The sequence below is a fragment of the Aulonocara stuartgranti genome, assembly GCF_965226115.1.
Source record: "Aulonocara stuartgranti genome assembly, chromosome: 4".
NCBI lineage: Eukaryota > Metazoa > Chordata > Actinopteri > Cichliformes > Cichlidae > Aulonocara > Aulonocara stuartgranti.
In genome coordinates this window covers 4502602-4530533 of record NC_138942.1, presented here as the reverse complement: position 1 = coordinate 4530533, position 27932 = coordinate 4502602, and the positions used below count along the sequence as shown (strand labels likewise).

At 41.7% G+C, this 27932-nt stretch overlaps 1 protein-coding gene across 1 annotated transcript; it reads left to right on the top strand.

Annotated features, from left to right (window-relative positions):
• Positions 1-242: 242 nt before the first annotated feature.
• radil2a (Ras association and DIL domains 2a) lies at positions 243-27588 on the top strand. Its single transcript, XM_082529447.1, has 16 exons — positions 243-814; positions 1734-2078; positions 2383-2618; positions 4856-5184; positions 7997-8689; positions 9591-9628; positions 10631-10800; positions 10875-10987; positions 14996-15215; positions 15430-15602; positions 18749-18893; positions 21759-21940; positions 22041-22398; positions 25236-25369; positions 26092-26231; positions 26815-27588. Exons 1-16 carry the CDS (start codon positions 687-689, stop codon positions 26915-26917), a joined length of 3507 nt encoding a protein of 1168 aa, XP_082385573.1. The 5' UTR covers positions 243-686; the 3' UTR covers positions 26918-27588.
• Positions 27589-27932: the final 344 nt, after the last annotated feature.

Here is a 27932-nt window from a genome sequence, read left to right as displayed (position 1 = left end):
ATTGAGGACATTAAAACGTTTCTGTTTTTCACTTTCAGGCGCGTGTTTATTAAAGGTTTAGTCGTGGTTTTAGTGCTTACGTTAATGGCAGGTTAATAGTATTATGCAAGTAGTATGATGAGACTAAAGACTAGCTAACTAATTAGACTAAAAGAAGTGAGACTCCGCTTTACGTGCCCGCAGGTCCTCACAAAGTAGGAAGGACAGTTGTGTATGCCCGTGTTGCTGTGATTAGCTCCGCCCCCTCGCTCCTTACCGTGACGCCGCGGTGACGTGTTGCTGTAGTGGCTCGTGCAGCAGCAGGTAGTTTCATTCAGTCCGCTTCAGAATTCCGGACGGAGTTAACGGCTTTCTTATCATGGACCTGGCTTTGATTTCACTCGTTTTACAGCTCAGAAACGGATAAAAAGCAACGTAAGCGTCTGTTTTTTTGTATTTCCTCCTTAACGTCGACTCCAGTTTGGATTTTACCCTCCAGCGGTCCGATTTTAGCAGCTTGAAGTTGGTTCTCCTTCAGCATATGTGGGAATGTGAACTCTCATGGATGCCGATACACTGTTGGAGTACTTACACACTTTTTCCTGATTTTCTGGGAGTCGAAATAGTAGACTACGCTCGCTGAAAACTAGTTGTGAATAAAGCCATGTTCACCATGTTTATGTAGAAGCTGAAAAAACGTTAAAATAATGATTTCGGAGGAGAGAAGCAGCCACGTAAATAAACAAACCCTGAACTTTCCCGTGGGTTTACTCATCCGCTCTCCCAAAAGGCGCCTGGCCAAACTGGGAAGGAAACCCAGCAATGGATCTGTCCAGTAAGTCTCTACATGCTTTAATCGAATCTATTTTAATTAGTTTTATTTACATATCGCCAATTTACTACAGCAGTAATCTTACAGTGTAGAATACCGGAGAGTAACTCCAACCTATGATAAATGCTATTGGCAACGGTGGGAAACAAGAACTGCCCTGTTTTCTACCTCCAGTAGAAACATAAAGGTTTATAATCGCAGCAGCATTAGTTTTAGAAGATGTAATCGTTTTAAGTATACGCATTAGCCAGCTCCAGTTATAACTTTGCACATTAAGACATAATTTATATTGCTATATCTGCATTTTATACCAGTGCACCAAGAAATTAAGTCATTTGATGTTGAGATGAATATAAAGATGTGCATGATTAATGCTTGTAATGATGATAATATTAGAAATTAAGACTATGGGGAAAATATTGTTAATAAGTTAACATTTAATTTCATTTACGTTGCGTTTAACTTTATTTTGAGCTGTTGTACTAAAGGATAAATGAGTTATATCTGGTCTTAGGTAGGAGACCTATAATGAGAAAAAAACGAAGTTATAGCTTTAATTGCAACTATATTAATTAAAGGAGCAATTACACAGCCTTAGTAATGACTTTTTATATGTTAGCAGTATTTTGGCCCATGTTTTCTTTTCAGTTAGATTTTATGACTGTATTTCTGCTTTTTTTTCAATAGAAATGCTATAAATGAGAATAACATAGTTGTCTATTGATTAAGGTAACATAATGACTTATGTAAAGGTTTAAATAGGTTCACAGAGACCAAACAATTAGCTGATGAGTTTAGATAACTGTAAAAACAAAATCCTGGTTTGTTTCAGTTCTAAATTTGGGTCTGAAGTGGAGAACTTTAGACAGATCATGGTTCGTGTGCAGGATCTTTTAGTGTTCTGTCCTCTCACTCCAATCAGGTCCAACAACTCGAACAGCACTGTCCGCTCTGCTGAGAGCGTTGGCGTCCGGCAGCCAGCCAAGAGCAAAATCCGCCGCCACAACAACAGGTTTTCCACTGTGTTCAACCAAAGCCCCAACCTGAGAGACGGTGGACGGCATGTCCAGGTGGCGAGTGGTAGTGGCGGGAGCTTGTCTGGAGACCTCCAGGTTGTGGACGACCCGGCTGAGCTATCCAGCCAAATGTCCATTCCTGGTATCCTGAAGATCTTTGGCAGTGACATCTGCCAGGGGACCAACTACAAGAGTGTGCTGGCTACCACTCAGTCCAGTGCAAAGGAGCTGGTGAAGCAGGCCTTGGAAAGGCAAGAGGTTTTCTCTTGGTCCTAAAACATGTTGTTGAGTCCTTGCAATAAGATTTATTCCTAAAAGAAACAAAGTAAAAGTGAAGTAGTGCTACTTTTAGGTCAAACTAGATTTTAACATGTGAGAATTTACTGCTTTTGTCTATTTGATCTAATTGTAAATTAAGTATGTCTGGATTCTGAGCTGATGTTGAGGACAAAAAGGGGAAACTTAGAAATCAGAAACATTTACGACTGCTTCAGTGTGAAAAACAACTTCCAGACTTATTGCTAATGCTTCATTTCTCTGTTTTTTTCTCTTCAGGTACTGTCTGGAAAAAGAAGACCCCAACAACTACGTGCTGTGCGACGTTATTGGCCAGACGGGGGCTGATAACCAGTGGAAGAGAGAGTGCTTTAGGGTTGTGGGTGACAGCGAGAGGCCCCTGATGCTGCAGTCGCTGTGGAAGCCGAAGGATGGCTTCTCCAGGCGTTTTGAGATCCAGCTGCGGGCGAGCGTGGAAGAGCAAAGTTTAAAGGACAGGGACACGATCACAGCAGGTATGCATGGTGCCTAACACCTGCACCGTGACCCTAACATCCTCCCACTGGGGTTATTAATCACTGAGCCTTAGCCTTGGGAGCCTTAGATGTTTCTTATTGCTGGGTTTCATTGTGCCTCTTATCACTGGTTCAAACAGTCATGCAGCAGAGGTCAGGAGGAAACAAAAGCTGCCCTGCTCTTTGCTTTAATTCAAGGGTCCATAAGGTCCTCGCAAAGCATCAAGGCACAACGCAGCTCTTCCCACCAGGCCTATAGCTGCTGTGTTTTTCTTTCTGTCAGAACTGACTTCCTGCGCTCTGGGGGCTGAGCGGTCCTGTTGACTTTGGCTCACGTTTGTTGTGGTCCCTTTCAGCTCTGGACCGACACTCTGACGGCTTTTTAATCAGGATTGGTCTGATAGCGCGAAGCTTAAATTACAGATAACCTTAATTATAATTTGATTTCTACTGAAGGTTTTCTTCATTTTTTTAAAATTACGGTTTTTGAGCTGATTGTACATTTTAAAAAAGGTACAGTGTTTAGTCTACAGTGTTTATTAGTTTTTAGCGTTCCAGTTTCATTTTCAGATTGAGTTTTCTCATTTATTAGTTTAAGAATGTTTAGGGTTTTTTTCCTAGTTTGTTTTAGCTGTCAGGAAACTGGTTGGTATTTGTCAGATTTTAAGATTTCAGAAGTTTAGTATAAACACAGGCAGTCACAGGTTTCATTATAGGGTAGACCAAATTAACAAAGACAAAAATTAAAGACAGATATTTTTTCCCTGTATGCAGAGTTTTTGTTAGATTCTGTGTTGTTCTATGAGCCGGTAATTTGTTGGTGATTAATAGACTCCATTTCTAAGCTAGCATTAGTTAGTGTTGCTTTGCTTTCAGTTTTCATGGAAAAATTCATGCAGGGTGATTCACAGAGAAAGCAGTTGAGAAGCTGTTGGTGACACATGAGAGTATTGGGTGACTACAAAAATGGTTTAATACATAAAAGACTTATCTAAGTCACATTCAAATATTGGCGTTTAGAGTTCTATATCTGTGCAGCTCTGCATTGGTTCTCATAGCTCTGTGATCTACCCTCCCCTTCCTCCTCTCTGACTGGGGGAAAGCTGCCTTTTACCTCCGCCGGGTTTTTAGGCATCAAGCCCAGCCTGTCACAGCAGTGCTGAACAATGTGGAAAACACCCATTTCCACAGCTGATAAGGGCAGTGGAGCACCGGGTGTGAAGCCGGACCCTGTGGACATTCCACCTCGCTTAATGGCTCCCAACGAGCTGAATAGTGTTTGTGTTACGTCAGGCCGACAGAGCGGCTGCTGGTATCTGATAGAGGTGGTCACATCTCACCTTCCCTGCACATTTCCCCCCTTTTTCCTGTAGTTATGTTGCATTTGAACTGAAGCCAGAGCAGAAAAGTGTTATGCTGGAGTCAGCTCGGATGACCGGAGTAATTTTGGGAGGATTTCTGTTTATCGTAAAGATAACTTTAAAAACACGAGAGGTAGTTCTTCTGTTTTTCCTGGCGCCGATTCAAAGTTTGTCTAAAGCTGACATTATTAATAGAGGCCACACAAATTTGAGAAGTCCAGTCTTCTGCTGTGTTTGTCCTGATTTAATTTTAAATGGTTTATTTCTGAATTTGAATTAGTTATTTTTTAATTAAGTGACACGAGGCAACTGGAGCATCAAACACTTTATGTATCTCTATTTTAGTATATTTAGTTTGATCTATATGATGTTCTTTATTGTTGTTTATATAATTAAGTAGATGTTATGAACTAAATTATACAAAAACCTAAGTAACATAAGCTGTAGTCGGGCTAGTATTACCTGTGAACTACTACTAATTTGTAATAATCACAAAAGTCATCTTTGACCGTAACCCTGTGCAATTCTGCCTTGAATCTGTCAGTTAGAAATATCACTGCAGCGCACCTGAGATTGATTAATTGAGATTAAGTATACCACAAGAAGAAGAGCTGCCGGATGTTTCTAGGTAATGAAGATCTGATAAACTAAGACGTCCTTGAGCTCTGTGGATTTTATTTTAGATCATTTTTTTCTAAGAGACTAACAAGCGGATAGAGTCTAGCATCATCAGCATAGAGTGAATTAATTACTGCACCAAACTTTGGAAGCTTTTTATAGTAAGAAGATAAAGACTTTTTAAAAGTCCAAAATGAGTCGTGAAACATACTCAGGTGTCAACACACTCGATGACATAGCATCTTCTTGTCCACCCAGGGATCAATGCCCAGGCTCGTAAGCTGCAGAAGACCCGCTCCAGAGTGACCTCCCTGTTTGTGGACAGCAGTGGGGAGGACACAGATGGACTCGGCATCTGGAGGAGCCTCAGCGAGATGGATTTGTCCGCGATGGGCAAGGAGGCTAGCAAGGCCCAACAGAGTGCGCTCAGAGAGGATCCCGAGGCTGAGGCCGACAAGGAAGTGCTGCGTCTTGGCATGGAAAAGGAAGAGACGGAGAGCAGCGATGATAACACAACCCAGTACTCCATCCACCCACCCTTTGACTTCCCTTATTTCCTCCTGCTGCAGGGCTACAGCCACAGACAGGTGAGTGGCAGACCAACTTAAGGTATCTGTATATAACTATAATTACCTTAAGCAGATGAGACCTTTCTGAACTCCAAAGTTTCAGATAATGAGGTCATTGTAGGAAACAGTTATCCCTGTAAGCTCAGACTTCAGCCTGCTCTAAACACTCAGTTTCAGTTACTTTTTTTCCTACCCTGGGCTGTGTATGATGTCACATAGAGGATAAGCCTAATTTGGTCAACTCAGGGAAAGAAGTCCCACCCACTTGCTTATTTGTGAGTGGTAGCAAATCACATGAAAGTTAGTCTAAAGTTGGAGAAGCTAAAACAGCTTGTTTTGGATTGAGGTTGAACTGAGGGGCCTGCACGAAACCCCGTGTGAGAGAAATAAGGATTTTATTTGTTTATTTATTTTACCTGCCACTCATGCAAAACTGCTCTGGTATAGTCAAACAACAAAAATATGGATCTGGAAATGAAGAGAATGATGTGCTGCTGTAATATCAGCTACAGGTGGGTGCTGTTGTTCTCTTTCAGTGCTGTTTTCAGCCTGGTCACATTTAACCAAGTTATTGCCAATAATAGTATCCACAGTTTAAAGCTGACCTACAGATGATTGAAAACTTATAATCAAGCAGATTTGCAGGCAGTTTCTGGACTCCTTCTTTGACATTTTAAAGACTTGAGGTTGATTTTTATTGTAAAGTTTTAGTTAAGTATAATAAACCTGGTTCTGTGAAGACCTGTTATTGCCCTTGAGTGTGTCCTGTGAGCGTGTAAGCAAACAAGCTTAAAAGAGACAAGAGGAAGAGAAACATATAGTGGCGAACTGAGCTTGTTATGTAACGCAAGGAGAAAATCCCTCAGTCAGAGAGTCAGACAGGGCGGAATCACTGCTACACAGGTGTGTTAGGACCAGGTGATCCTGTTCGGGCTCAGGGTGAGCCCTGTGTCATCATGTGTCAATGAAAGGATGAAGAACAGAGTGCTCAACCTTCTGTCAGAAGGAAACCTGCTTAGGATCTTTGGCAGAACAAAGAGGCAGTCCTGATTAGAAGGATAAACTGTAGCATGTAAACACTGCTGTGCTGTAATCAACATACCAGTGTACCTGACCTCTGTTTCAAACTGTCCTTACTTCCAAAATCTGTCCTTGTCAACATCGCCTGTTTAAAAATCTCTTTTGCACAGTAAACCAGAGAGCACGCTGTGGCTTTAGCCCATTCCCAGGAACAGGAAGCTCTTTCTCGCAGTGTTTTTATCCCCGCTGCTGGGGATTGCTGACTGAGCAGGATGCTGGGAGCACGGCAGCACACTGAGAGCTGCAGCCGACCTAATCTTACTCTGCAACAATGGGTCGACCCAAAGCCAAAGCAAAGGAACGAGGCGGGTCTGTGGCGGACCAGCAGTCGTGCAACAGGAACTGAAAGCTGATTTTTGGGTTGTTTTTTGAAACTGTGTTGTTGGAGACCAAAGAAACAAAACTGAATTTGGCTTTCCTTGGCATTTATTTCATTGGAGAGAGAGTTTTGATGCTGAGCCGCAACTTCTGCGGTGGCGCGATGCCCATTAACTTTTTATTGTTATTGAATGAGCTGCGTTTTTAAGCAAGCTTGAGTGTGTTTCAGTCAGGATGGTGGAGTCAGCATATGTTTGACTGGTGGAATATTGGTTGATGGTGGAATATTGTTTGACTGGTGGAATATTGGTTGATACCATTACCCATTACAGCAATGCATCCCAGTTATTAATCATTTTGTCTATAAATAGCCTTTATATCTTAAAAGTAACAAAGCAATAACACCCTCTCATATGAATGCTGTTGTAGCCCTGCCTTCACGCTGAGGCTGCTTGGCTTTAGGCAGCAGAGATGATAGGCTATCATCGCCTGACTAAGAGTCTTAACGTGGTGACCCTGAGCTCCTGGTCCTCACCGTCTCGCTCATAAGCCCTTCCATTCCTGTCCTGCCTTGCTCTGCCAGTTCAAGTTGTACTTTTACCAGATGATCCTACTGCTGCTTGCACGCACACTCCTGGTTTATTTCCAAAGTGTTACACAAGGAAATCAATCCCAGGCTTCCCGCTGACTGCTACTTTGAATGAATGTTTGCTTGAAGAATAGAATTGCATTAGAGGAAGAATTAAGGCTGCAAAATGAAAGCTTGTGTTGTTGCTGTCATGGAAGACACAGCAGGAAGTCTTCGCTGGTGGTACAGAGTCCAACAGCGAGAGCATTTCACTCGCAAAGAGCTGCGCTCGTTACTGTAATCACAGCCAAAACCTGTGCAGATAAACAGAGAATAAGAGTCTTTTTACTGCTTTCCATCCACCATCAGTTTTCTGTGTACAGGTGTGATTTAAGGAAGAGCTAAAACTGTTGGACTCTTTTTGGCAGTTCCACAAACGAGTTACAAATCACTTCCTGTGCCCAATAGGTGGCATTAGAGAACACCCACTACTCCTATGGCTTGATCGGAACCCACAGTGACAAAGTCATGAATGTTGGATTGTGCTTATCACATTTTAGTCAGTACTGGCAGATTAAATGAAAAGTTTATGCCAGATTGGATAAAGTATATTTGAGTTACAACTTCTTGTGTCATAGAAGTTGTAACCTAACTTATACGGCTTCACAGTTAAATATTGCCAAGGTCTTCAGTTAGAGCTTACCAAAGATCACACCAGGAGGAATTGGGGGCGCGTACCAGCGTAAACGGGGGATATTACAATGGAAACCGAAGCAGTTGATCTGCCAGATTTGCAGCTGAATTTATTGTGCGAAACATTTGATACAAATGTCTTCTTCTTTTTTTTTTCTTTTTTTTTTGCAGGATTTTGTCATCTATCTCATGAGTGGGACCACCACCATCTTTGGCTGCTGCAGGGAGCATCACACTGGAGAAGATGAGGAGAGGCTGAAGGTGGACATCCTCCTGTTTGCTCCAGATGTGTTACCACAGCACTGCTGTGTCAGACGACTGGACTCTAACAGCCAAACTTCCACAGGAGGAGAGCACAGAAAGGCGCTGACGATGCTGAAGCCCCTTCATGGAGCTCCCGTGACCCGAAATGGTTTACTCCTTAAAGAGGAGGTTGAACTGAATCCAGGAGATTTGGTTGGCTTGGGGAAACACTACTTGTTCATGTTTAAGGATCCTACAAGCAAACCAGGATCACTCCACACGCCTCCTTGGATGACCAGACTCTGCCCAAACTCTGACTCAAAGACCTCTTGTTTTTCATGCGGCTCCTTGGTGGCTAGGAAAAAGCTCCAGAGGAAGCCTTTACCTCCTCGTTGGAGAGACCTGGAGGGCACTGAGGCTTCGCTGAGCTATGAACTCGACCAGGAGGAAAGAGTCCTACAACAGATCCTGGACATGTTGGACCCCAGTGGGAATGAACCGAAGCTGACACCGGCTTTCCTGCTGAGTCTCTGCATCCAGCACTCAGCCTCCACATTTGAGCTGACGCATTTCAGACAGCTGCTGCTTCAGCTGTCCAATCAGATCCAGCTCATTACATGGGTAAGGACAAAAACTCGGCAGCACGTTAAATCTAATGACCAAAGCATTATTTGGCAGTTGGGTTTCCAGTCAGTTTTTTTCTTTTTTCTTTTTTTGCTTGGGGTTAGGGTTTTCAAATGTGAGAGTGATAATAAGGTTAAAAAGGTTAAGGTTAAAAATCTAACAGCTCTGATACTAGAAAGAAGATTTAGAAGAAGTTTTAAAGTCCATTTTTGATGTCGCAGAGCTCTGTGTATGTGTGCACCGCTGAGAAAAATCACACAGATGCTATTGTGCGCTCTGCAGTTTCCATTATGGAGCAATTTTTGTTTAGAAATTGTCACTAAATGCTAGAAAAAGTAATTTGGTTGCCTTTATACTTTGTAAGTAACGCTCTTTATCAGGTTCAGTTGATCTCTGCTCTGTTAGGTTCAGTTTTAAGGACCTGAAATATGTGAGATTTGACTCTAAACATTCACACTGAGGACTGAATGAAGAGCTGCAGGACAGAACCAAATGCCCAGGCACTGCTCACAGCTTTGAGCCTTCCATCTACAATAATTACGCACTCATTCTGATAACAACTTCCCCTGGCTTTCCAAAGAAATCAACATTCCTGTCACAGCTGCATCACGCGGAAAATAAAACATACTTTTTGGGGAATAAAATTTAGTACAATTTACAGTAAATTGTGTGCAACAAACATTATCAAATCACATCTGTATGACTCATTTAAATGGTCATCCACTCCTATTGCATGTGCAATAAGGCCAAAAATGCCTGTATCCATGCTTTTCAGTAGCAAAACTGACACTGCTTTATGTTCGGATATCCTGACAGCAGCTTTCCATCCCATTACATCCCATTAGTAAACTTAAAGCAGCCATGAAATAATGTCTTATCTGTGTTTTGTCCCCCTTAGGAGAAGACAAAGGAACTTGCAGCAATCCAGCCAGAAATGTGAGTACAAGATATATGTCCTCTTATACTTTCTGAATGAAACTAACATGATCCTCTAGAAAAGGGTTAAGTTATTTTAATTTTAGGTTGTGCACAAAAAGCTAAGTTTGTGTTGTGATCACGAATAATCATGAGAATTAAAAACTGTCTGTCTCAGCAAGAGAAAAGCTATCAAAGGTCAACAGATTCTGAGTCAGAGGTCATTGTGTGGACTTCGATAAAAGGGAGGAATCCAAAGGATCATATGACCTACATGACATGTAGAGCGAACAGCTGTGTAGCAGTAGAAAACACAGCGAGTCATAACAAACCCATAAAAACACCTCCTACATTTGCTTTCAGTCAGTTAACTAATTAGTCCATCACAAATCAGAAACTTTGACTCATTTTATTGGGAAAAGACAAAACGCAGCTTCTTGAAGTGGAGCAGGAACTTGTGTTTAACTGTGCTTAACCACGCACAGTATTTTGCTGATTTGCAGAAATTAAAAAGGAAGTTAACTGTAAATGGTTTGAAGCAAGCAGACATGGAGACCACTTTTTATACTAGATAACCAAAGACTACTGACTAGCATGGCTGTCATGTTGGAGGCAAAACATACGTATAGTAAGTTTAAATATCAGTTAATCTGCAGAATTAATAGTAATTGCTTGATTTTTAAAACATCCCACATTTAATTGTTTAGTAAACTCAAACCTCCCAAAACAACACGTGACTGGTTATCAAAGTACTAATCAGTTAAATGTTAAACCTTAACGGGGAAGTTAAGAGTGAATGGATAGGATAAGATGGAGTTTATTTATCCAGAAAACCAGTAAATTAAAATTTTCATTAAACACAAGAACATAAAAGTTAAAGTAGTTCAATAAAATACAATAAATATCACATTTGTTGAACGGACACTTGGGTCTTTGTAACAACCTTTTTCTGTTTATAGACAGCTCACAGTGTCTTCTCAGGCTTGCTTCAGATCTAATCTCCCACTGGTTGTTTTATATCAGGAGCTCTGGCGACGAGCAGTCGGAGCAGCTGCGGCTGCTCAGTATGAAGGAGCTGATCCCGGGCCTGCAGCCGCTGGTGCTGTGGATGGCTAACTCCATCGAACTGCTGCACTTCATCCAGCATGAAGTCCCACAGCTGCTGCCATGGAGGCTGGACCAGGAGGATGAAGGTGGGCATTCATCCTTCTCACCGCTGTCTGTGTTTGTGTGTGTGCTGTTAAGACTTATTTGTATGTCTCTACAGGTCTGCTTGACTCTGAGATATCATCCACTCGGACAGCCTGCGAGGAAGCCATGACAGTCTTGGAGGAAGTCATCATGTTCACCTTCCAGCAGACCGTCTACTACCTAACAAAGGTTGGCTTGATAACATAAAGAGCTCACATAAAAATTACATCACATCTCCTTTGGCCTCTCTAATCTCAGTGTTGGTCACACATGAACCAGGAAGTCTAGTGCAAACAGCGTATTCTGTTTTCATTGAGCGTTGTCCAGACAGAAAACACAATAACAGAATGGAAACACAAACTCTCAGGCAGGAAAGGCCTGTGAGATACTGAGCGAGTGTCTTTTCCACTGACCACGACATAAACACACACACAGTCCTCTCCCTCGAGGCTACACTGGTTTGTTAAATAACATAAACCAGAACTGCAATGTGAGCATTTTCTTTAATGTTGAAGCTACATTGCAAAACGCTTTAAAGAACAGCAGGTGTGTTTTAGTGTGGTTTATAGAGGATTTAAACACAAACAAAAATGAACAGCGGAATTATTATTTTGCAGACTAAATGAAAACATAATTAGTGTAAATGTGGCTCTTTAGCCAGGACACAGCTGATGGTGGATGGAGAATATCTGACATAAAATTGAACAATTAAAAGCAAACCAGCTTGTCGCTGTTTTTGTCAAAAAGATAATTAGATGGTGTCTGCTGGTCTTTAAAATGTTTTAAATGTCTTAAATACACTGTTTTCCACTGAGTGCAACATAAACACAGTCTTCTCTCTCTGGGTCACTTTGGTTTGTTGATTAACAAAAGCAGACCCACAATGTGAAAATGTTCTCCAGCTTTCAAGTTACATGACAGAATATTTTGAAAAGCAAAATTAAACGTCGAGAAAAATGCAGCAAACAAAATGAAAAACACATTTTCATGTTCATAATCAGCAGGACTGACCAGAACATATCTGGCAATTGCTGTGCAAAGACGCCCAATGATGCAAAGCCAAAAGTGGTAAATCTGCATCCGCCCAAGTTAAAAATATGCAGCTGTAACTGTAAGATTCAACTTCAGATTAAGATGTGATAACCAACAGACTTTAACAACATGTCCACATGCATCTATTACAAACAGTTTTTTTAGGTCTTTATAGTCTCAGGCATGAATTCTATGTTGTTATTTCACGGGGATACGGTGGTTAGCAGTGTGACCTCATAGCTAGAGAGCATGGTTTGAAGCCTTCCTGTGTGGAGTTTGCATGTTCTTCCCATGAGTTCACTCCAGGTACTCTCTTTCTCTCACAGTCCAAAGACTTGCATCTTCGGTTAATTGGCGGCTCTAAATCGCCAGAAGGTGTCAATGTGAGGGTAATGGGCTGACTGTGTCTGTGTCATCCCTGTGACAGCTGGCTCCAGCATCCCCGTGACCATAACCCTTTCATGCATGAATTATGACAACCTCAATCAGGATTTTTTTCTTAAGTATTTTTATTCATCTTCAGGCATGAAAAACAGAGTTTTGAACTCTTTTTTTTTTAATATGTACTTTTCAGAGCGTTTTATACATGTACACTTAGGTGGACAACATATGTTTTGACTTATGAATTTGACAAACGCACAAATAATATTCACTCTGTGTTGTGTTTATGTGCAAGTATATCATCAAATACAAGAAAACAGCCTTTGAATAGCTGTACACTGTAGTGACCACTATGCTTGAAAGGGTTAAAAAGAATAAAATGGATGGATAAAAAAAACATGGCCCTTAAATAGAGCCCTGAGGAACACCACAAGATACTGTAAAGGGAAACGTGAGAAACTGACAGATGTTAGGAAGATAATTTATTCTAAACCCTTAAAACCTCTGGGCACACTCTTTGATTTAGACTTGTGAATGTTGGGAATCATCTTGTGTCTGGATTTGGATTTGACAGCAGTCGGGTTTGTAGTTTTACAGCCTGATGAGACACTCCTAGGCTGATTTTATGTGACTTTCCCAGGCTGAAGTGGCACTCTAAGGCTGTCTGGTTTACACCAAATCCAGTCAACATTAAAGCACAAACATTTAAAGCTCTTGTCCACTCCAAAATTATGGTGGATTAAGGTTCATTGGATTGGGTGTTTGAGCTTTATTTTAGAAAACATTAAATGTGAAGAATTTAGCAGTGGAAGACTGACAGAGAAAGATAATCCACCTTAAATCTGAGCATACGACACTACAACTCATATGTTAATGTTAGAGATTTTAAAAAGGGGGGAGGGGTTGGAATTTCAGTTGTTTTTAACTTTAATAATTGCCTTCTTAGAGATAAAATGCCAGACAGCATATTTTTACAAATCTGAAACCAGTCTGGGATGTTGAGGATTTTTATGAGTAGAAACTGCACCACCGCCACAACCCTGCAACTTCTGAGGAAGGAAGCAGGAACAGCCTGTCCTGTTTTGTTTACTCAAAGATTTTTCGAATGACTTTCTGAAAATATAATTCTCTTATTGTATGTTTTTAGTCTTATAAAGTGTTTTGTTTGTCAGACATTAATTTATCACTTTTGAGGCTCTGTATTCACTCAGCTCCACCTTTACTGAGAATATAATGTACTCTGAATTGTCTTGACATGTATTACTTATACATGTTTCACTTGACTGTTTTTCTGTTGGAGAAAGGGAGGATTAGCGGCTATGAGTCTGTTTCCTGCAGAGGAAGACAAGTTGTCATATGAGAAACACCCAAAAGACAAAAAGGAAGGGAGGAGGAGTCAAAAAGGGTCTTTTTGTTAATTTCTTGTGAAGTATGACTCTTCAGTTCTTCTTTTTCTCCCTGCTAAAGCTATTTGTGACTACACTGTAAATAAAACTGTGGAAAAAATGTGTTAAAGAAGCAGAAAAAAGGCGTCTATGTGCACAGAAAGTAATTTTAAACCATCAGCCCAGCTCAACACCTGCAGGTCTGCTGTGTTTCACTGTAAACTATCAGCTGACCTGTTGCCTCAGGCATGCAGGGTTACGGCCTCTGTCAGCGTGTCTGAGCTCATTATCTTAGTCATGTTGTGTGAGTGTGTTGGTGTGTTTGATGAGGCAGCGGTTGATGTCATGCGTGTGAAACAATGGCAGAATTGTCTAAGCAGCAGCACGAGGAGTGATAAGAGCTGACGGCGAGGTAGTATTCAGTACGAAAAGCTTGCAGGTTTATTTATCTACACTGTAAATCTGTCAGTGTAGAGTCTGCTTCCTTCAAGCTGCAGGTGGATTTTTGAGCTCAAAGTAAATACAAACTTGCTGCCATGCAGCCTCAGATTTTCAGCATCGAGTTCACTTTCTAGGAGATCAGAAAAATGCCCACGTTTTCCACACAAACAGCAGGGAGGGTCATGTTTGGGTTATGAATGCTGCAAATATAGCACTACCATACAGTCATTAAATCTGTGGGAGAATGAAACTGTTATAAACAGATTATGTTGTATGAATCATTTTTGAGTGTTTAGTTAGCTTTTCTGGGCACGGCACAGATTTACAAGTTTAAAAAAAAGAGGCTCCGATCAACAATTCAACAGGTGCTCTTGTTCAGTGAGACATATAGAAGCACCAAGAACAAAATGAGATGCAAGTATAACCGTGAAATTATGCTTTAAGTTTATTCTTTGAGCAAATTAGCAGAAAAAACAGACTTTATTCTAGGAGAGCCAAAAACAGTGTGAAAAAGACTTTAGTTTATCAGGAAAGAAAAGGGCCCTTAAAATACTCGCATGTGTGTCTGAAATAAGTCAAACTGTGGTGTAACTGCAGCATTGGGCTATTCATGTCTCTACAGCTGCCCTTTGTGCCGTGAGCCTCGGGCTTTTCTGCAGGGCTTCCTGTTCACTCTGTGAATGCCTTCCTGTCTTATTATGATGTCCTGCACACCTTACACGTGATTTGTGTTGCACCTCTCTTTGTGTAATTACTTATAAATTAGCCTTTTAGAAAAAAATACGCAAGTTTTTCTGCGTATTTAAATTTGCCCTTTTTTGTAAATTCACTATTTTTACTGTTTTTACCTTCAGAGGGCCCTAATGTGCCATTACATGCTTTCAGTTGTTTCTTGAGTCACAGCATAACAAAGGGAGTTCATGTCAGTAGTTCATGATGTCTCCTACCCCCTCCACAGAGCATGTATTCAGCCCTGTCTGGCCTGCTGGATGGGAACCCTTTCTCAGAGAGCGGTCAGCTGCGAGTGCCCGATGGTCTTGAGAGCATCCTGGAGGTCCTGAAGGAGGCGCTGAAGCTGCTGACGGCCTTCCAGGTGCATCCAGACATCGCGTTACAGCTCTGCGCCTACCTGTTCTTCTTCATCAATGCATCGCTCTTCAACACCCTCATGGAGAGAGGTAAGATCTGTTATTTCTCATTTAATGCACATAATATAATATTAACTGTGAGTTTCTTTGTAGTCTGTCTTCTTATTGTTTTCTCATATTTTGTCTTATTTTGCTCTTTTATATGTATGAGAATGTTTATGCTTCTCTTTCTTTAACTTCTAATGAAAGCTGACGTGCAAATAAACTTAAATATCATTCATGTCCTCTCTCTGTTGTTGTTCAGGATCTGTCGCTGGGTTCTATCAGTGGTCCCGAGGCGTGCAGATCCGGGCCAACCTGGACCTGCTGATGGACTGGATCCAGAGCATTGGTCTGGGTGATCTGGCCACAGAGTTTTTCCAGAAGCTCTCTGCTGCTGTCAATCTGCTGGCCACACCCAAAGAAACCCTGCTGCAGGTCAGAGGACATCCTCTTTTCCTTTCCTGTTTGTCTTACCGCAGGCGGGTGTAGCCGAGCGGCAGAGTCATGTTTACGCCAGCCCGAGTATTTCCTCTAATGTGTACGAGTTAAATGTTTCTGGCTCATTTAAAACTTTCCATTTTTGGGGAAATCTAAAGCTCAATTACATTTTCCAAACTCTTGGCTCCTTCTGTCAAACATTATGGTGACCAGTAACACCGCAGAGCAGCGTGTCAGTCATTTTAGATTGTGGTCCCCTTACAGACCAGTTTGATCTTAAACTGGACGAGTAAAAACCAGTTATGAGAAGAGAAGGAGGAAAGGGAAGGGGCACACAAAGGAAAGAAGGATAAAAGGGGGAGGAGAAAAACAACGAAAAGCAAGCGAAGGAACAGAGGAAATACAAGAATAAAGGAAAGACACAAAGAAAGGAACAAAAGGAAAATGAAATGAAGGAGAGAAAGAAATGAAAGAACAAAAGAGAGAAGAGTAAAAAAGAAAGAAAATAGATAAATTAGAAAAATAAAGACGGAACGAAAAATGAAGAAAATGAGCATTGAAAGGGAAGAAGCAACAGAAAAAATGAAAGAAGAAGAAAGGATTTCTGTTTTACCACAAAATAACCGACATCATATTAAAAGAAAAAAGAAAACATACAGCGGGCTGAATCAGACGCACTGTCAGGCCTGTTCTGGCCCCCGGGCCACATGTTTGACAGCACTGCCGCAGAGCCGAGGCCAGTGCTGTCTGTGGAAGCACGCTCTTGCTTTGTGGTTATTGTCCCCTTGAGAACAGCTGCAGTATGAGGAAACAGAGTAAACACACTAAAATGTTTTAAACCCTGATGTCACACTGCCAGTGAAGGTGTGGCTGACTTCACTTGGCTGTGATGAGGATATCCTGTTTGCTCGGACTAACACTTCAGAAATTATCAGGTTAAGGCCTCGTTTAAGGAGCTGTTCAAACACAGAGCGGAGAAAAATCATCTTAAAGGCTGACAGACAATCGGAGAACAACCTGCTCATATTTGTGTCTACACTTCAGCCTGTGTGGTGCTGCGGTAGCTCGCCACTTTAGTCCGTCCTTAAGCAGGCTGTTCACATAGCTACCTATTCAGATCCTGTTTACTCTAAGAAGGAAGCTGAGCTCTCACTTAGTATGTTATTAAACACTGAGCCACTGAAGGGAAACGGACCTGCAAAGTTCCCCAGGTACAAAGCACCTAGAAGGTCATTCAGTTAGTTAACGTTACTTAAGGACACGAGGGCAGTTTAAGCTGGCCCTGACTGAGGGGTGGGCGGGTAAGGAGTTTATATTTAGGCCTTCTTGTGTCAGTCTGAGGTCACATGGTTTGTCTTTAAATAACCTCAGTCATATAAAACAACCATTATTTTTACCAGTGCATAACCTCAAGAAGTCTTTCATCTACAGCACACTTATTGATTATTAAAGAACATGATGTACACTCTCTGTGTTTCATATACCCAGTTTAAAAAACGGAAACATTTACTGACTATTGAACCATAACTCTGGTTTCACACTGCGAGGCTGACACCTGTTTTTACTGCATGACGCGCAGCACCACCCATGACTCATCTGACGGGCGCAGCGTTTTGTCTTTTCTGCCTCGGAGTTGCTGCTTCTCGCCGCCCCTCCCCCCTGGCATGAGGTCGCTTGGTGGCTGCCGCTAAACGGCACACCCTCTGAAGATTTCTGCTTTTCCATCTGGAGCTGCTAAGACCTGAAGTGGCTCGCTGGCACAGCTGTAAATTACCAGATGTGGGAAGTGGTGTCGCTTGTTGTGCCAGAGAACATGGCATCTGGAGGGCCTTATTTTAGGGGGACATTAAATCTCAGACATCTTTAAAAATGAGACATTTTTAAAGTTTGGGTTGTTTGTAAGCGGAACTTAAAGTTCATCTTCTTCTCCTCGGCTCAGCGTGGCGTCTCTGTGGCCGAGCAGCTTCCAGCTTCTGTTGGCCCCAGCAAGTCTGAGCACTGTCTTTACCTTCAGTAGTTCAAGTGGGAGCAGGCCGAATGAAAGGTGTCATGTTTGTAAAGTTTGTCCTGTAACAGATGCATGAATAGTATGCAGTGAATCACCTGTTTCCATATCCTCAAGCTACTTCCAGCAGAAGGAATCCTCTGTGTTTCAGGAACATCAGCAGGCAGAGTGATGTCATAACATGTCATCATACTAACAAAACAAAAAGGATATAATAAAATAAAAAAGGACAAAGATGATTGAGTATGATTTGGTTATGTTTTTGTTAATTTTGCATCATTTTGGACTTCAAACACACTATGACGCAGCCAGGCGACTTGCCTGTTTCCGTGTCCTCGAGCTACCTTCAGCAGACGCTCAGCTCAGATCAGCTGGCAGGATGACATCACCCGATGTTTCGGAAAAACACTCATTATCAGCGTCTGTCTGTCGTTAAGGCCTGTGCAGCTGAACAAGCACATCTCCTTCTGGGATTCTGCTTATCGTACAAAGAAGACAAAGACAAACTAAACTAATGTTTATAAGGATAATGTTTTTTTTAAGTATTTAATTTTGATCCTTTTGGACTCCGTAGGTTCAATAACACAACCAGGTGACTCACCTGTATCCTTATACTGCTGCACTCATCAAAAGATCAAATATCAAATATTGTCTTAAGTGTGCTTGAGTGGCTGCAGCTGTGAGGCGATCACCATGTTTCACGATGTGGACTTTCCCGCTAAGAGTGTGGAGATAAAGGCGAGTTTACAGTTCTCACGCTGCACAGAACACGCAGGACGAGTTGATTAGTGAAACTTAGCGCGCACCTCTCACTGGAGAGTAAACACAAGAAAAACTGAAACTTTAAGTGCTACTGTGGACACATTTTTCCCATGAGGCCGTGTTACCACAGCTTCCTGTTTGCATGTTATCTAGTTAGTTTAGAATACTTTGCATGTAAATGAGAGAGTTGCTCATATGGAAGCATGATGGGAAAAATACAGTCCAATAAGGAGCTTTTATGACTCCTACTTAAAACTAAAGCATCAGGGAAATTCTTTTATGAACCCATATTTTAACCCATGAAGAGCTTCAGAGGAGCTTTGCCTCGTGTTTATTGATGTTTTTGTCTTTTCTTTGTCGTTTTATGTCCTTCCAGGCATCCTGGGTTTCTCTCAGGACCGAGTTCTCTGCTCTGAAACCCGCCCAGCTTCACCACATGTTGAGGGAGTACAACTCTGGGAAGGCCTGCCCCCCCGGATGGAGCCCGTCACTGGGTGATGCAGAGGACGCCTTCAGAACGGGTAAAGAACAGACTTACTGAATGATGACGTAGCAGCCTTGTGTCCCGTCTGTGGTCATTTTTAGCCTGTCCGGCTTTTTACCAGCTCTGTTCGTGTGCAGCACGTTTTTAGTTCTCTGTGTAACTACAGCCCACGGGCTCACAGTGTCCCAAACACCAAATATTTGAATGCTTCAGAAAGAATTGCTGTTGTGGACTGATCATCGCAGATGTTTTCTTAGCTCAAGTTTGGTCCTTCTCAGTGTCTTCTTCCTGCCATATTATGGTGTTTGAGTCTCTACATGCACTTTTCCTGAGAACAAGTTAACCTTCATTCTATCCTCCAATTCTCATAAATCTTCCCTCTGCTAATGTGTTTAAGAGCCTAACCATATTTCTTTAGGAAGCACAGCACTGTAAGTCAACCCGTCTGACCTCAGCGACCCTCCAAACCTCGCTGCTGCTACATCCAAAGTTATATTAATGCTTTCAAAGTCATGTCAAGTTTTTCTTCTTACTACTAACATGAGTCATAGCCCCATAAATTCTCTCTATTTTATTGTAACACCTGAGAGGACAGCCACACTGATCGATTTATTGTAACTGAAAGAATTTGAAGTGTTTTTAAATCTCAGTGCTACTCAGAGATTGTTTGTTTTTTTTTTGGAACAGACACTTGGAGCATTTGGGCCCCAGTATAGTTAATAACAGTCGATTTAACGAGCAGTTTCCAGTTAAAATCGTTCTAAGGATTAACTTAATGCACAGATTCTAAATGATCAATTTTAGAGGCCTGCAAAGGTCACATTATGAGGTTGGAGGGTTAGCAGTGGCCTAGTCAGACCTTTATGTTTTGGTTTTTTCGGGCCTTAAAAACATCTTAGTCAGGTTTAGGAAAACCTTCTGTTTTAGGGCTAAAGCACGGCCCATCACTAAAGTAACCCTGCAGGCTGAAAAACGATGAGTTTGGACTCATCTCAAACTTCAAAGAGCCAAACCTCGTCTGTAATTGAGAGCGTTTAGCACCTTTGAGAAGAATGTTGTTAATTGACTCGTGGCAGGTATGAACGAGCTGCTGTTCTTCAGCTGCTGCCAATCAGAAAAATAAACCAACATTTTCTGATTAAGCAAATTAGCACAAAAAAATATATTTTTCTAATGCCCCTAATATGTATGCAAATATTTGAATGTTTCATATTTACAAATGTAAAAACATCACATTGGGTTTTGGCTAACTGTGATGCCTTTTTTGTAATAACTTTTATTGGGAATGAATAATAAATGCAACTGCCTAATACATTCTCCTGTCATCAACAGTTCCCGTTACTTTTGCTTGGATTTCATAATTAAAAGGCTGTGACAAAGAGCTGACAAAGTGCATTTTAATGCAGTTTTTGTGAAGTTCTTCATACTGCAAGTGTTGTTTTGTTACTAGAAACATTTTCAGTTTTGTCCTCCCTACAAGACGACCTTGTTTACAGCAAACTGCAGTAATCAGACTCCTCACTCAGGAGGAATCAGAACGACCTGTTGTGCAGCTTTGCATGCTCAAACTTGTTGTCAGACAATTTTGACTGAGGAATATGTCATTATAAATAACAGGGCAGGCAGCAGGTTTAATAATGTGATTAAAAAACAAAAAGAGAAGAAGAGACTCTCCTCAGCAGCTGAGAAGCAATCTTGAAATTCCTGAAACATCAGCTGACGACGCCTGTTTATTGTTATACTCACTATATTGTCAGGTATTTATCCTGTGCAGCTGTGAGCGCGTCTCCTTTCATGGTTTTGTGCATATTTATTTAGAGGTCGAGGTGTAGAGGTGTAACATTTACGGAGGCCCAAAGCTGTCAATCTCAAAAAAAATCAAAGTTAAAATATAAATGTAAAAAAAACATGGATTTCAGATGTCAATCAATATAATAATCAATAATCAATATAAAGATTATTATTTCAAAAAATGAATTGTTAATTATATCTTGTTAGTTTTGCAAATGAACTGATAACAAAACTATTCCAGAAAGTCGAGCAAACTTCAGAGTTAAAAGATTTACACTCTAACTCAGAGCTGCTGGAGTGAAGCTTCTTCATCGGGGGAGCAAGACTCCGCTTAACGAGCTGAAACTGAGAAAAAAAATGAACATTGGCAGGATTAATGTGGGCGTACGGTGGAGAGTAATCCTGGCCTGTCAGCCTGTTTCCACCAATCACAGTTAACTCGCAGCCACCACCACCACCTCACTCTAACCTTTTTCACCTCCAACTTCAGATTAACCAGATTCCATCAAAGTGATTTTGTTGAGAGGTATTCATCATGCGAAGGATACAAAATATTTAACTAAGTGAAGATAAAACAACCCTTTTATCGCTGTAACCATAAAAAAATGTTTCAGCCGGCACGTCTCCTTCTGAGCTACAGCTGTTTGTGAGAACCACCTTTCACCAGTTTGGCTGACGTATTAGAAGTTTGCGCTTTAATGAAGCTGCATTTCTTTTTATTTGTGGTGACTTCAGATTTTCCGTGTAGGCAGCGAACGATGGTGACTAGGGGATCGCCCCTGATTCAGCTCTGATGCCCTCTCTACAGTCACCATTCTGGTTTAGTGCAACATGCTGCCTGCAGAGCTACTGATTGGTTGCACGTCACAATTAAAAACATAATTTACTGGTCTCCTTGATTACAAAGAATTGGTATCAGTCTGGTGACCCGTGATCAAAGCCTTTCTTAACAGCCTGTAGTGTATGTACTGCTTTTAATCAACGTTAAACCAAACCCAGCAGCTCCACATAAACATGCAGGATCAAATTTTATTAGAGTTGTAATGAAGTTCAGGTTGTTTTTGATGGATGGTGATTGGACTTTCCCTTCTCCTCTTCTTCATTTGCGCAGCCGACATCCTGGAGAGCTTCGACAACCACCCGCCGCTCATCCTGCCCAGCAGCACGTTTCACCTGGAGCTAGGCAAACCCATCGTGGAGCCGGCGCTGTTTGAACAGCTCGCACGTCTGCAGGACTTCATCAGCCAGCTTCCTCGCAGTGAAACCCGAGCCGAACCCGAAGCGGAGGAGCAGGTAACGAGCTCTCTGCGCCGCCATAACGAGACAGCATTAAATGAGACACTTTGATGTTTCCGCGTCTTCTGTTGATTAATTTTACTTTGCCCAAACTCAGCCTGTCAATGAGACGACTACAGACAGCCAGTCTGCGACCTCGGCCTCGGTCAGAGTCGCCCAGGATCCCGCCGAACAGGCGGTCTCCGACCCGGTAGACCCAGATTCTCTTACATCTGCGGAACCAGCTCAGGCCCGAGTCCCTCCCGGTGACCTGAGCAGCTGTGAGGCCGTCCTGGCCCAGAAGCTGAAGAGCCTGGAGCTGCAGAACACCCTCCCAGGACAGGCCGACATGGGCTACCACAAGAGCCTGGCGCTGGACCCATCCTGCCTGCTCACGCCACCCAACACCCCACAGGGGATGGAGCTGGCTGAGCTGGAGGCTGACCTGCAGGAGGGCACCCGCCAACTAAAGAAAGGTAAGAGTGTGCTACAAATCAGGAAAGAAGTATCAGTCTGAATCTCAAGTAAATACAAACCCAAACAAAGCTCTAAATATCTATTTATCTACTCTTTGAACCCTGAACATCAGGCTTTAACAAACATTCACCTTCCATAGGTTTGGTATGAAGTTACTGTCATAAAAGTTATTTATATTTTGTTTCTGCTGTAAAGATGTTTCAAGAACACAACAACTTCCATGTGGGATACGAGGGCCTGAAGCCACTGATGAAAATATATGAGCGTTAATCAGTACTGCAAATCATTTTCAGAGCTCAGCTTATGTTTTTCTGGCTTCTCAGATGCTTTAGTGGGTTTTTTGGTTGTCAGTGAGCGTAGAACATGTTCAGCAGTCACTAAAACAAAGATTGAGCCCCCTTAGTTGGTGCACATGCCAACAACCTGACCACATTTTTGTAGTTCTTTCTTGGCTTCATTGGCACGCAGCACGTTTTAATTCAGATGACACACAGGGTGACTCCCACCTTTGTCTCCTTCTCAAACCCCCTTTAAGTCTTTAGGGGAGTATTTAGCAGCCTGACCCTGTGGGCCGGCTGCATATTTGTCCACATAAAGGTGGCTTCGCCCTCCTCCTCCTCCTCTTCTTCTTTTACTGACTCTGGAGGTCAGGAATTTCAAGTGGAAGGCTGCTCAGGGTGGGTTCACTGTGCAGAGGAAAGAGAGCTTCCTCTCCCACCCCTATTGTTTATGGACGCCTCCGTCATGAGGTCATCTGTAGGAGTGAGAGGGAGTCGCTGAGAAAATAATGAGTCAATTCCCAAGTTTCAAACATTTTTCGACCCAACTGTGAAAAATAACGACATCCAGAGACTGTATATAAAGACGGACAACACGGCATGACGCACACTCACACTGTGGTGGAGCCTTCAGGGGAAATTTGGGTTTCTGTTAGTTGGGGACTCGCGCCACCTCTTGAGCCACAGCCACTGGAGCTGCTTGTTGCCTTCAGCTCTAAGATGTGTTTTTAGTCCCAAAGTAGGTAGAAAAATTTCTTCAAGACATTTACCAAATACACACCAAAGACACAACATGCATATAAAACAGAGGCTGTAATGGTTAAAAGTGCTGTAGTGGATTCAGGAAGGAGGATCTGCTCCAACGATCCCTCACATCTGAACCTGCAGGAACGCTTTTCATCACCTGTGCTAAGGCGCTCGCTGACAGATGCCCCGGTGGGCCTCAGCGCTCCAACAGAAGCAGGATTTGGTTGATCTTAATCAGACGTCTTTACTCTCATTGGTCACTTGTTGCTTTGTGTTTTCCCTCTTAACGCTTTTAACAAAAGTAATTTGCTGAGAAGCTTTGAGGATTACACTGGACCTGAGCCATCTGGCACCTTCTCTCTACTTAAGGGCAGGAAATCCCTCAGTTTAATCTGCACCGTTTATACTTTTATATAAAGGTGGATCCATTAAATGTTAAATGTTCATTTCTTCCACTGTTTGAATAATTTCCTGCTTCTCCTTCTTCCATTACAGATAAGCACTTATGTGTGTGTGGGGGGGTTGTTGGTATTTTTATTTAGCCTTTATGAACTAACGATAAAATTGTTTCCAAGGAAAATAATTGGCACATTCCTATATGATTTTAAAATCTGCAACGTTTAACTGTAAATTAAACTAAGACCAAAGTAAAGAGGAAAAGCTTTAGTTTTCTTTTCTCTTTACAGTTTTATGATAAAAGCCCATTGTTGTTCAGTCTAATTGCAGGGGAATTTGAACGCTTCAGTATTTTCATCAAGTATTAAATAAATCATTATGAGAAGTGATAAATTTGTCCCTTCCTAGACAGTTAAAGTTAAGGTTACCCAAGTTCATGTGATAACAACCAACGGCTATTTTTTTCAGTTGTTTAGCTTCTAAAACCTCCAAAATCACATGAAAACTTTATGTGGCATGAATATAACTTCATAAGAACTGAGACACATTCTGCAAGGAAAGCTATTTTTAAAAGTTTTCTTTAAGAATATTGGCAAAAAAACAAAAAAAGAACTTTGTTTTCTTCTGTTTTGTCCTTATAATAATAATAATAATAATAATAATAATAATAATAATAATAATAATAATAATAATAATAATAATAATAATAATAATGATGTTGTCAGTGTTTTGTTTTTTAAAATGAAGCAAATGAATAAAATGAAGCGTTTGAGCATCATGCTGTAAGTTATGTAAATAGAGTTTTTATATTCGTCCTGCGCTCGCCTGCATCTAGCTCTGAGGTTTCAGGTACGCGTGATGATTGGTGAAGGTTTGATGACAGAGGGGAGGTGATGTCAGGGAAGGAAAGCAGCGGCGGATCCGTCATGGGAATTTACAGCTGGGTTGGTGCGTGGAATCTTAATCGGCAGCGGTATTGTTCGGGGCAGGTCCTGCGTGGGGGGCAGACAGTGGGGGAGGAGGGGGGGGGGGGGGGATCAGGGTTTATTTTTGGGGAGGGGGAAGGCTGCTGTCGATGGTGTTTTGACAGGACGACCCCAAGCGGCAACTTCAGGACAAAAATAAAATAAAATGATGTGAAAATCTGCAGTTCCTCTAATGCTCACTTGAGGCCTCAGATTATGTCATGTGAAACGCTTGTTAGCTTCCCTAACAGCTAACGCTCTGGCCACGCATCATTGGCTGACGTCACTGTGGCTACGTCCATCTTTTATAGCAGCGTGACAAAGACTGAAAATAGATTCAGTCTGTGATGTACATGCAGAAGCTCCACCCACCAGACTTATTGGAGAACAGTGTGGGAATCAACTCCTGGACGCCTCTTTGATCTGATGTGTTTGTCTGTGTTTGTTTAGCCAGTGGAAGTCTTGGGAGGAAGACGGGAAACGAGGAAGCAGCAGCAGAGGAAGAAGAAGACAGAGAGGAAGTGTTTGCGGTGGAGCTCCACAAAGGGCCTCACGGTCTCGGGCTGGCACTCGTAGATGGGACGGTACGTATTCACAATCACTGTTTGTAAATAAAGTAGTAGGCAGGAGGAAGTGAGTTTAACTGATGAGATCGGACACTAATTAGTTCAGACTGCAAACTGCTGGAAGGCTGAAAGCTCTCATTTAATCACTAAATGTTCCTGCAGTCCAGACTCTACAGATCAGTGCTTAACACTGTAATGACACTGTGACAAATAAGGTGCTACAACACAATAAAACTCTTACAATGAACTGAATCTGATGTGTTTGCTTCCTTATGCTTATCCCGAAATACGTAGTTAAACAATTGTTTGGCAGAATGATCAGAAAACACCAACATGTAACAAGTTCCACCTACACCGCAATATTTGCTTGATTTTCTTCCATTTTCTTTTTATGTCATTTTTTTAATCTGTTGATTCTGACAGACATCTTTTAAGCTGTGTAATAAAAATACAAATCCTCCTCTTGGGAGCTTAAATATCTTTTTCTGCTTTACTGCAGAGCTTCTGCAGTGTGTCACTCCTCTTTTACAGCAAACTTTCAATCAACAAATTTTCTAACCACCTCTCTAATGTGTTTACAGCATCATGGCAAAATTCTACTCCCACCAGGGATGAAAAAATAGTTAGCAAATATGAGGGGCATATAGATTTAAATTATAACTTAATTATAAAAATGTTGTAATCCCTTCAATGCTCCAAGTTATCACATTTTTTTGTCATGTTTTTATGTCTTCATGTAGAAAACACCGCTGAGAATGAGCGGCATTTATGTGAAGTCAGTCGTTCCCGAGTCCCCGGCCGCCAAATGTCAGAAACTCAGAACGGGCGATCGAATCCTGGCCGTGAACGGTGTCAGCCTGGTCGGGATGGAATATAGCATGTGAGTGGAAAAGTACAGATGGCATATCAATTGCAATTGTGATGTTTGCAAAAACTCAGTCCAACATAAACACATGAGAGACCGAGCAAAGAAAGCTAGCTAGCAATAGTTAAGGACAGGAGGAGTCGGTGTCTGATGTAAGTCTATTTGGATGTCGTCAACGTACAATTGATTAGCAGTGCAAAGTTTTTAAAGGTTGATCTAAGTAGTAGCACATATCATGGAAGTGGAGCCATATTGAGGTACAGCACAGGTCATGTAGGCCGTTGTTGTTACCAAAGCTTTAACAACAGCAAAACACATGATAAACTGTGCTTAATAAAACATATACCATGTAAGTAAAGTATAAAAAGCACAAAAAAGAAAATCATATAAAGAAAACTTAAGACATCTAAGAAAACAGTTCACAGATTAATGTGAGGTATCATGGAAATCGCAGCACTGTTTGTATTTTTAATCTTTCGACTCTAAATATAAACATTTTAAATAGAAAGTAGCAGAAATCTAAAACACGTCATTATGGTATCATGGTAAAGCGAAAGGCTCAACAACTGACTTCCAACTTATTGTGTGTTCGTTTCAGTGGGCGGGAACTGATTCGCTCATCCGGAGACACACTTAAACTTCTGGTTGCCAACATGGACTCCAAAGCAGGCATCAAAGCCTCCACTTTGGCAACTTGCTGAAGGAAGAGCGTTAGTGGACGATAAAGTGCAATTTGGGAATACCGGAGGGCGTGAGCTTCATCCCAAAGTCAGTATTTCTCACAGGATGGATTCCCCCCCAACCAAAGGAACACGAACTTCCTCCTTTTTGTTTGTGACTCATTGTGGGATGGAGACAATCAAACTGAACTCAGACTGTAGGCGCTTTGCTGGCAGGCAGAGGGGGAAGACAAGTTTTAAAAGCTCTTTTTTTCTTTACCAGCTTCTAAAAACAAACTCAAAAACGGTGAAAGGGGGAGTAAACCAGCCCCCGAAGAGCGCCGCCAAGCCGCTCCGTGATCCCTCACGTCTGGCTTCAACTGGAACTATTTCCAAATTCATTTTTAAATTCTATCTATTTAAAAAAACTGTGAAGCTTTATATGTTACACTCCAAAACCAAAATATGTTACCCAGTTGTTTACTTTGTTAGAGAGAAGTACCTGCCTGTGGGCATGTCTCAGATCCACATAAGTTTCCAAAACAAGGAAAATTGTCTTTGTGTTGCAGCGTTTGTTTCATCGCAGGAACGACTGAACATTAACCCTCAGTTTTCTGCTGTTTCAGGTTCTTCCTTCTATAGATTCATCATCAGTCTGCTGCTGTAACACCAGAAAATATTATCAGTCGTTTAAAAGTAAAATCTAATTAGCACTTGTAGCGTGTTACTCATTTTTCCACACACACAAACACACACATAAAAAAGCAGGTAAAGGTGTGTTTGGTTTCTTTAACTTGCAGGCAGATTTTCCCCCGAGCAGATTATGTTTCCAGGTTAAACACTAACTCGTGCTTTAAAGCAGCGGTTCTCAAACTATGTCAAACACATACGATTCAGGGAGAGTTATTGCGAGGAAGCTTTAATGTTACGGATTATAGGAAAGTGGATCAGCATGATGTGTAGGAAGCATCATGGTTAAGAGAAGACCGACTCTGAAGATGACATTTTTGATTGACCAGCCATTTTCCAACCCTCATTTATGTCTACGAGTTGTGGG